The 9,881-nt window shown below is 39.4% G+C and overlaps 1 protein-coding gene across 4 annotated transcripts in view; it reads left to right on the forward strand.

Annotated features, from left to right (window-relative positions):
• IL1R2 (interleukin 1 receptor type 2) overlaps nt 1-9,207 on the forward strand; it is a 32,866-nt gene extending 23,659 nt beyond the window's left edge. For 3 of the 4 annotated variants that reach the window (XM_045828151.1, XM_045828153.1, XM_045828152.1), the window contains 5 exons: nt 1,252-1,426; nt 3,480-3,542; nt 5,306-5,441; nt 6,962-7,104; nt 9,026-9,207. In XM_045828151.1, the coding sequence (XP_045684107.1) occupies nt 1,252-1,426; nt 3,480-3,542; nt 5,306-5,441; nt 6,962-7,104; nt 9,026-9,207 (699 nt within the window). The remainder of the gene's footprint in view (nt 1-1,251; nt 1,427-3,479; nt 3,543-5,305; nt 5,442-6,961; nt 7,105-9,025) is intronic. The other variant, XM_045828154.1, reaches the window with a different exon arrangement.
• Nucleotides 9,208-9,881: the final 674 nt, after the last annotated feature.

Raw genomic sequence — 9,881 nt, forward strand, 5'->3', positions numbered from 1 at the left:
TACTGCCTGAAATTATTTGAAACACTACTTGGAAGTACTATGTGTGGAGCACACAGTACAGGGCTTGTCATATAAAATGGAGCTCGATACATATGGGTGGACAGGATATCACAATGATATACTTTGTAATATTTGTTTCCTAACTAAGAAAGCTAATCATTACTGAGCTTGTACTGTACACAGTTCTGTCCTAAACTTGCTAATATGTAACCCAGTGAAGCAGACACTGTTAATATCTGTATTTTACAGATTAGGAAACAGAAATACACAAATGTAAGGAACTTGCCCAAGGTCGCACAGCAGCTAGTTGGTGAAGCCAAAATTCTACCCCAGGAGGCTCCACACAGCACTGCCAAGCAGGGCAGCCCTGGTGGCTGAGGGCCTTGGCAGAACTGTGGCGCTAAGCCATCTTTGGCTTTTTTCATATTTGACCACTTGTGATAGGAACATTTACATTTCTCATTTTAAATATATTGAAAAGTAATATTTTATGAGCCACATGGTGAACAAACTCTTCCAGTTATGTCTATATTTCTATTCAGAGTAAGAATCTGAAATGATTCAGGCTACATTTGACCGTTGCAAGCTTTTGAGCATCATGGCTTTGAAAGAACTGTTCCTGAGAACAATTTGTTCTCATTAGGATGTCTTTAAAATCCCATTCAGCTTTTTCTATGTTATTGGAGACCTTGCTCCTAAGTGTTGGAATTCTGCAGAACCCACAATATCTTTTGTCCATATGAAAAATGTGAACTCGTTTCTCACATTTAGTTTTTTCTAGAACTTTGTCTATATCTCTATCAACTCCTTAAATTTAAATGATTTTTAAAGCAATTACAGCAACATTATCACTTTTGAACATTGTTTTCCAAGTCACCATAACTATATAATAGTACCCTTCCCTGGGGGGGTTTCCTGAAGTCTATAGGCAGCTATTAGGCCATTATTATATTTGTATTTTTAAAAGTCTACATTGTCAAAGAAGAGTTTCTTTTGTTCCCCCATTGTGCTTAAGCAAATGTGCTTTAAGCATTGTGGTTAAACAAATCCAGCAACTTTGTTTTATATGTTAACAGGTTCTCTCTCCTAAAAACAGAGTTAAAATTATGTCCAAAGGGTAACATTTGCAAAGAAATAACAGGGCAATTCTTGGGTTGCAAATTCAACATTGATTGATAATATTGATACTATTCATAGCTTTTGAGATAAAAATTAGTATACAGTGTAACTTTGAAAAACATTTTCCCTAAGGATTCTGTCCTTTTGGATCCAGACAACGGGAAGTTTCTGAGCGTGAGGGGAACTACTCGCTTACTCATACACAACGTATCTGTGGAGGACGCAGGCTATTATAGCTGTGTCATGATGTTTGCCCACCAAGGCATGTCATACAACATAACTAGGAATATCAAACTACGTATCAACAGTAAGTGCTTGCCATCAAGGTATCTCTCCACCCTGGTTCAATAACAAGCATGCAAAGAACAAATTATGGCTCACAAAGCATTCCTTGAATGTCTTTGGTATGAAAGGAAAACAAATGCGTCAACCATCTTAAAATACTGGACTAATAAGACATATGTGTGACACCTTGAAATGTAGAAAGCAGGGTGTTATTTTGAGGAAAGCTAAATCCCTGGATTCCAAGTCTGAGGCTAAAACATACCACTAGAGGGGACCAAACAATGGTTCACTTGGAAGATCCTTTAGGAAGGCTTGTACCTCCTGGGCCAGCCATCAGAACATGGTTGCCATAACTTTACGTATAACTCTAAGATACTGGGTTTTTATTGGATTTTTCAGTTAGAAGGCTATGCAATGGCATATCTAGTGGAAATTGTCTCATGTTTTGTTCCCCAAGGCATATCTAATTGCTCTTGAAAGCAGGATTTCAAATAGTGAGTGCTCTTATTGGTTTAAATGAGCTCTACTTTAAAATAATATTGTGAACAGTATTGATTAGTACTTAATATTTGTTTAACAATTACTCCATACCTCCTACATGCTGGACATCAAGCTTGATGGCAAAGGTAAAAAATGTTTAAGTCCTTAGCTCTGCCCTGGAGAATAAACTGCTTTTATTTATTTTATGTACTAAAGAATTACAAAATTAGAGTCTTTTAAGGGCATTTCAGAGACTGTTGGAAATATATTAAGATTAAATACTTGGTCTATGAGGGGAAGAGACTAACTTTTTTTCTCACTAATCCAGAGATTCAGTTTTGCTAAAGGGAAAATCGTGTCTCCCATGAAGTCAAATTGCTAGATTATATTTCTTTTGCTGTCTTGTGAGCATTCATTCATCTCAACTCCTTCCCCCACAGGGGAACAGGAGACTCCTTTGTCTTTGAAGGGGCTGTATACTGTTCTTGTGATACTGCACAGGAACACTAGAGGGCAGTAAACCTACATATTATCCTGTATTATGATCACACTATTTTAGCAGTTCTGGAAGTGAGGACAGCAGCCTCATTACCTGGGTAATGGTTAGATATGCAAAATCTCAGACCCCATCCCTGATCTACTGACCTAGAAACAGGAGCTAGAGGAGCAAAGAACACCCCCAAGGTGATGCTATGACCCACTGGTATATAAGTCCCTGAAGCTTCTGTCTCCCCTATCTGTTACCCCAGCCTGTGAGTTGCAGCCATGTGACTGTGAGGGGAGGGAAAGGCTCCTGGTGACAGTTGGGAAGCCACCTGCACTTTGAACTTTACTGTGATTCTGCCTAATGTTTACCCATGTTAGGATTTCAAAATGTTCTTAGTGGACGAAGTGTGGATGGAGTAAGTAGATGTAAGATAGACAGCCCTTTCTTCACCCCCAAGCTGTTCTTCTTACTCCAATTCAGATGCCCAGTTTCTTCAAGCTGCTGAGAGACCTGCCTCTTGGTGCTCTGGGTTCTTATTCCTAGGAGATCCACCTTTGCCTCCCTAAAGAATTATCTCCTCAATTAATAAGTTTCATTGGCCAACCTGAGCCAATCTATCACTCAACATGGCATTAGCACTATATACATGTGGTCCCCAAACCTATGTGTTTCTTTTTTTTGAGGTAACTCTTCAGTATTCTGTGGCAGGCATTTGGGGAGGTGAGGGTGGGGTGGAGGGACATATTTCAGGGCAAGTTGACCATGGGGTAAAACCTATCCTGTGAACATTATGAACATTGCTTTTAAGAATTCATTCAGGAAGACAGGGAGGGAAATGGTTAATTGTTTATCACAAAATGAAGAACATCTGTTAGTGGAATGTGTTTGTAAGAGAGAAATTCTTCTAGTAATCTCTTTTCTGGGAAAGGCGTTGACCAAAGATGCTCAATTTTGTAGAGAGCCTGTTTCCTTTGCCAGACAAAGGTCAAATCCCACAATGGCTGGCCATAGTGTCAGGAATAACTTAATTAGCTACACAATGAAACTGAATTTCAACTTGAAAGGAAGTCTTTCCTAATTGAATCTCTTTTCTGTATATTTATCTCAGAAAAAGAAGAGGAGACGATTCCTGTGATTATCTCCCCCCACCAGACCATACTGACTTCTTTGGGTAAGACCTGCAAGGACATACAGCCCCCAGGGGTGCCTGCGATGTCAAAGCCTGGGGCCCTGGGACCCCTGTGTCTACTGACTACACCTGTCCCTTTGTGTACAGTGTGCCTGGGTAGAGACCCTAAAACCCCATGATGAGGGGCTGGAGTGACAAATGTGAGAGAACATTTCTCTGTGTCAAACGTTGTTAGAAATAGCATTGTTTGAAACAAGTATATTTGATCCATGAAAACCCTACTTACAAAAATCTAAATGTAAAAAATCTGAACATTTTGAGCAGTGATTAATGGTGGAAAAGGGTGAATGGCATGATTCTCTGACAGAGCCAGTACCTGCAGTATATTTAAAATAATTCACTTTACTGCAATGTGGCTGATGCTCAGCATTTCGCTAAGACTGCATTTGTAAAATGAGGCAGACCCAGTCAAAGCTGGCCCCTCAGAGGCCATTTCCTATTGCCAAAATCGGTGGTCAGCTGGCGGGATAATGAAAGTGATTGACAGGGTTTTCCTTTTTTCACCCCATTTTGGTGCAAGCAGTCTGAGCCAGCACACACCTCCTTACTGAACAATAGTGTGTTTAGTGTGTTGTCATTATTCTCAGCATCAATGCTGTAGAAATGTTTTATTTCTGCCATTCTCCAGAAGGAAAAGCTGTCTAGGGAATCACAGTGGTACAAAAAATGTCGAAAGCTACACCTGGGTCAGGCTGGGGTCCGGACTCAGGCCTGTGTGTCTGTGAAGCCTGTACCTTTTTCTGTGTTTGCTTTTATATAGTGGTTTTGTAGGTTTATGCTCATTTATTAAACCTTAGCTGCAGAGTCCTGTCATCTTTCATATCCCCCTGGCCCCTCTCAATTTCTTTTGTTTGGTGTTGGGCTTATATTTAACATTTTAACTGGTGGCCATAGAGAACTTCTCAATGTTCTCAGCCAGGTGGAGGGAGCTGAGTTTCCTGCACCTTGCTTGGAAGACACTGATGTGTGTGGCAGAGTCATATGAGGCAAGATTTAATGGGCTGATTTTGGCTGAGAAATTTTCAGATCATTGGGGTGGTGAAGCAGGGAGAAAGGCTGGCATTCTGAGCTTGAGGTGGGGAGAGGTGCCATACAAGACACAGCATAGGAAGGCATAGCACCCACAAGGAAGAAATAAGTTGGAAAGATTTGTTCATTTTCTCCTCCTTCTCCCTTTGGTGACTTAAAACACGTAAGTTATCATGACTGAGTCTCAGGCATCCAGTGCACATTACATTGTGCAATTGTAGAAGGCACCATTCCTATAAAATACCACTTTAAAAGTGGCTTTTCAAGGGTTAATTCTAAATGAACATAACCTCAGAAGGAGAGTTCCCAGAGGAAATGGGAGGGCTGAGGCCAGCAATGGGTAAAGAGAAAGAATCCATATGTTAATCTGGATTTGTAGGATGGGCAGTTTAAATTGTGAAAGAAGGTGGCCCTTGAATTCAGAATGCCCTGTAGGAGCTGATTGGCCTTGGAGAAGCCATTTGCCTCTGGGTTTTTATTTTCCATGAAGGCCAGTTGAAGGAACTGGAGACACTTGGTAGTTACTGATGATCTATGTGAATGGAATTTTTTGAGGGAACTAAGTTTCCTCCCAAGAACAGAATTGGCTGACAAGAGGTATTTGAGGAGACGGGTAAGGGTCTACTGCTCAGGTCTGCTGATGGATGAGGAGCTGGGAAAACTCTTGTGTCCAGCTAGGTTCTGACATTTGATGTGCTATGTCTTACTGTGCACAGGGTCAAGACTGACAATCCCATGTAAGGTGTTTCTGGGAGCTGGCTCACACTCAACCACCATGCTGTGGTGGATGGCCAACAACACCAACATAGACAGTGCCTACCAGGACGGCCGTGTCAGTGAGGGGCAGCGTCTGTAAGTGGGTGAAGATGTTTGTCAGCGTAGAGGCATCTTTTGGGCTGTTGGGAGACCTCCATATGCTTTATACTTAAAAAAAGTAGATAATGTAATATCCAACCTCTCAATATGACACACATACCATATTCAAAATAATTTTTTATTCTAAACTCTTGGACTTTTAGAGTTTTAAAAACTGAGTTTTGGTAAGAATTACCATTTGTTTTTGGGAAGCAAACTTTCTATATAAGAGTTGACTTGTAGTCAGCTACTTGGCATTGAGTTTTCCAGCTTGTTAATAAAATATTTATTTCTCAATTTTTACCATTAAAATACTTTGAAGTTAATATATTTCCATTCCCCACTCTGCAATCTGAGTGTCATTTTCATGAACCCTTAAAAAAGATTCTAAAACTTAGCCACAGTATCTGAGAGATTCTTCTGTTTCTCAGGGAACTCTGGGCTGCCACAGTCTCAAAGGAAGGTTAATATTAAAAGTAAGAAATAATTCTGTTCTCATAAGCATTCATCTCTAGAAAATATTTTCTCACTTTGAATGTATCATAGTCAGACCTTATAAATAGGAATCATTTATGTGTAAGGAAGAGAGACCATTCAATGTTCCAAATCATAAAGTACAGATTTTAAAATTATAGTTTCAATACCCTGAATTAGCCTGAACTTTGACTTGCCAAATTTTTGACTTTTTTGAAAGACCTATCAAAAAAGATCTTTCTGGATGCAATTGAGTGGATAAAAATTATGTTTGGTTAGCACAATTGTTTGCCTGCAAGTTCTTATTTCAAAATTAGCATTCCCATGTCAGCTTACTCACACTATCCATTTACTAAAGGAGCCTGCCTATCTTTCTCCCATAGATAAAAAAAAGTCCTTGTGGATCCACAGCAACAACATTTTAATTCACACTAGTAGATAGTTAAGCACCTTCAGATTCCTGTAGCATTACAAATGGTAGTTATGCTGACTAGAGTCATCCTCCCCACACTGTCTGCAGCCCTCAACTCTGAACTTGAGTTTCCAGAGTGAGACTTGGCAGTAGAAATGAGAGGAGGGAACACTGTTGAAAACTAGATTCCTGGAATCTCCCGGACCTTTCAATATGCAAATGATTTGTGGGTGATACAGTCAAGTTTCCCAAAATGAGACATTTCTATTCCCACTTCTGATTCTTTGTACATTAATGGCTTTTAAAAAATGAAGTTTCCATTGTTCAAAGAAAATTGGCTCCTGTAAGTTCTCTTTATAACAAGTGTCCTACAGCAGCAGCTGACATCAGTGTCACTCCTACATTCAGAGAGAGGCTTCGAATTCTCCCAAATAAGTAACAAATATAATAGCAAGTGCTCCTAACTTTTTTAATCTTGAAATCAATATACAATGTAAGCACAATTAAGTAAGCAATGTTAAATCCAATGTAAGCACAATGGATCCTCCTCACTGAGAATGCTTGAATGTCTACATTGTAAAGACAAGCTTGAACTTACATGCCATGTTTAAGTAAATATTTTCTCACTCAGGGACTACTCAGAAAATAATGAGAACTACATTGAAGTGTCATTGATTTTTGATCCAGTCATAAGAGAGGATTTGACTATGGATTTTAAGTGTGTTGTTCGTAACACACTGGGTTTTCAGATGCTACATACAACAGTCAAAGAAGGTATGTGTTTTGGGGACTTTGAAGGAAAAAAACATGTTGAATATTCTGTGGATGTCAGGCAAGGCTACCAGATCTCCTGATGGTCACCTACCAAGTCCCTCATGTTTCCTGTCCATAGAGCACTGAGAACAAATCTCTAATATTTTATGTTTTTTTTGTAAGGTGGAGACTGGCTTTGGGAGATTATATTTAGAAAATTTAAATAGCAAACTGAATTTTGGAAAAGAGATAAAGTGGTTCTGCAATAAACTCCAAGAAACCTTGTGTTCTCTTGTGGTTCTCAGCAGGACCAGCTGTCTCTTACAACCCCTTGACAAGGGTGGGACATTTTTTATCCTGAAGTTGAGAAACTTTATCCTCCAAGAGCCAGGAACTGGGAGATATCCAGGGCTCTGGGTAGGCTTAGGGTTCAAGTCATCAGTTAACAGGAAAGAAAGTGAAAATATTTTTAAAAAGAAGAAAAGAAAAACCCACATTATCATTCTGACCAATTGACTACTTAGTTTAGCACTTAGCAGGAAAGGGAGACACAAGTAATGTCGTCTGTTGGCAGCCCCAGGTAATAACAAGGAACAAGTCAAAGTCATCCCCAGCTGTAATCTCATCGTGCCTTCCAAGCAGTTTGCAGCAATCAGATAAACACAAATTGCTTCATAGTCTCTATGTTTGCTGGGGAAGCAGCTGCAGATGCATTTCTAATCAGAAAGTTGGGGATTTGGATAAGTCTGAAGTCAGAGAATGACATGACATAACTTTTCTCCAAAAAGAAAAGTCTATATGCCACAGCTTTGCTCACTTGAGCCACTTGTTAAAAATATAGGTCCCTGGGCTCACCCCAGAGCTACCCAGTCAAATTCTCCTGGGGTAAGACCAAAAATCACAACTGAGCAGGCTCTTTTATATTAAAAATTGAGTGCCATTATCCTCAGACATATACACAAAGGCTGATATTTCAGATCATTTCCATGAGAGTGTTGGTGGTAGTTTAGACTTGGAAATGGAGGATTCCACAGAATGCAGAATCCACTCCTGTGGTTTAGATTAGCAACCTGAAGGAACCTGTGGTTGTCTGGTCCTGATGCTGGGAACCTTTAAATATTGCTGTAACGTGAGCCTATTCTTGTTGCTGAACTGGCCATGACTGATGGCAGAGGATGGAGAGGTGCTCAGAAAATGAAAACATCACTCATTTAAAGCCTTGTTGGATTTTAGGGGTTAAGAATCACATGGAGAAAATAATCTGAGATTGTGTTGGTTCCTAGATGCCTAGACAGACTATGATAAACAGTAGCTTCAGCATGTGGAATTGCGGCCTCATCATCAATGTGTCTGATGACACTCATGTTCTTGTGTTTACTTGTTAACTTTTTATTCTTAGTCACTTCCTATATTTTCACAACACAAGGAAGCCCAAGGAGTAGAATATAAAACAGCTGGTTCCAAGCAATTGTCTTGACACCTAAAACTTTATTTTCCAAAGTTGATTTTCCTTTCTTCTGTAACTTTATTGAAACCTCATGACATCCGTGCTCTGGCCATGTCACAGTTGGCTGGTTGAGACCTAACCAGATGACATCTAACTGCACACTATTCAGTGGGTGAAACAAAATTAGACCCTCAACACCTGCCCTCCACTCTGCCTTGTTTCTTTTTGATGAAGTGTTCTACTTTGCTTGTTTCCCTAATGCCACAAATAGCATTCTTTTGAGGAGTGCCCTGTATGGTCTGGTGTCCATAGTGTCAATAAATCAATAAACAAGTGTCCTCTATCTTGGTGTCAGGGACACATTCTGAAAATCAATGCACATTTATTAAGAAAAACAAACTCCAATGGCTTTCTTCCCTCTAAACCTGCACTACACCATCCTATTTGGTAGTGAGAGAATGTTTCACCCCTGATATGACTCTGTTCTTTTTACAGTGGCCACGTTCTCCTGGGGGATTGCGCTGGCTCCCCTTTCACTGGTCTTCTTGCTTTTGGGAGGAATGTGGATACACAGACAGTATAAACTCAGAACTGGAAAAGCATATGGTCTGACTGCATTAAAGACTGGCCATCAGGATTTTCAATCCTATCCAAGTAAAATAAAGGAAATAAAATAATTCAAATACAAATGATATCCTTATTTACGAAAGTGGCTGTGCCTTTTTGAGGGACCTTGTTCTTTCCCTTATTTGTTTAACAAAGCTGCTATGTTTATAGTGGGTTTGTAGCAAATGACTGAAGTATTCATGTGAAGTTTATTTTAAAACTGAATGACAGGAGAAAATGTGGGTTGGTGAGTGACCCTCTGGCACTTGTGACCTGTTTAAAAGTGTGAGGCAACATCAGACTTGAAGAGAGTAAAAACATCTAAATGAATTTGAAATTCACTTATTCATCATTTAACAAAAATGTATTAAAAGTCTATTTTGGCTCTGCTCTGCTGGAAATACAGATGCAAGGACAGTTAAGACATAATTTGCCCCTTCAGGAAGATGGAATTCAGTTTGACACTGAGAAAGATGGTTTAGAAATGCTAAAGAAGGAGAATCAGCAAGAACTGGTGATTTTTTCCAAAAGGATGATCCCAAAAATAGCAATTAAAATAGAGTAATCTGTCAGAAAAATACGTGTTAGAACATATTAGTGAACTGAGAAAGAGACTCAATCTCATAACAAAGCTTCTGAAAATCAAGAGAAAGGAAGGCAATATTGAAATAATTGGATATACATTAAGAAAAAAGAGTCAGAACCTCTTCTCTCATATACCAAAAAAATTCCCAATTAAACTATT

Source organism: Phyllostomus hastatus, unplaced genomic scaffold (assembly GCF_019186645.2).
Source record: "Phyllostomus hastatus isolate PE091 unplaced genomic scaffold, TTU_PhHast_1.1 phas_scaffold_78, whole genome shotgun sequence".
NCBI classification, from domain to species: domain Eukaryota; kingdom Metazoa; phylum Chordata; class Mammalia; order Chiroptera; family Phyllostomidae; genus Phyllostomus; species Phyllostomus hastatus.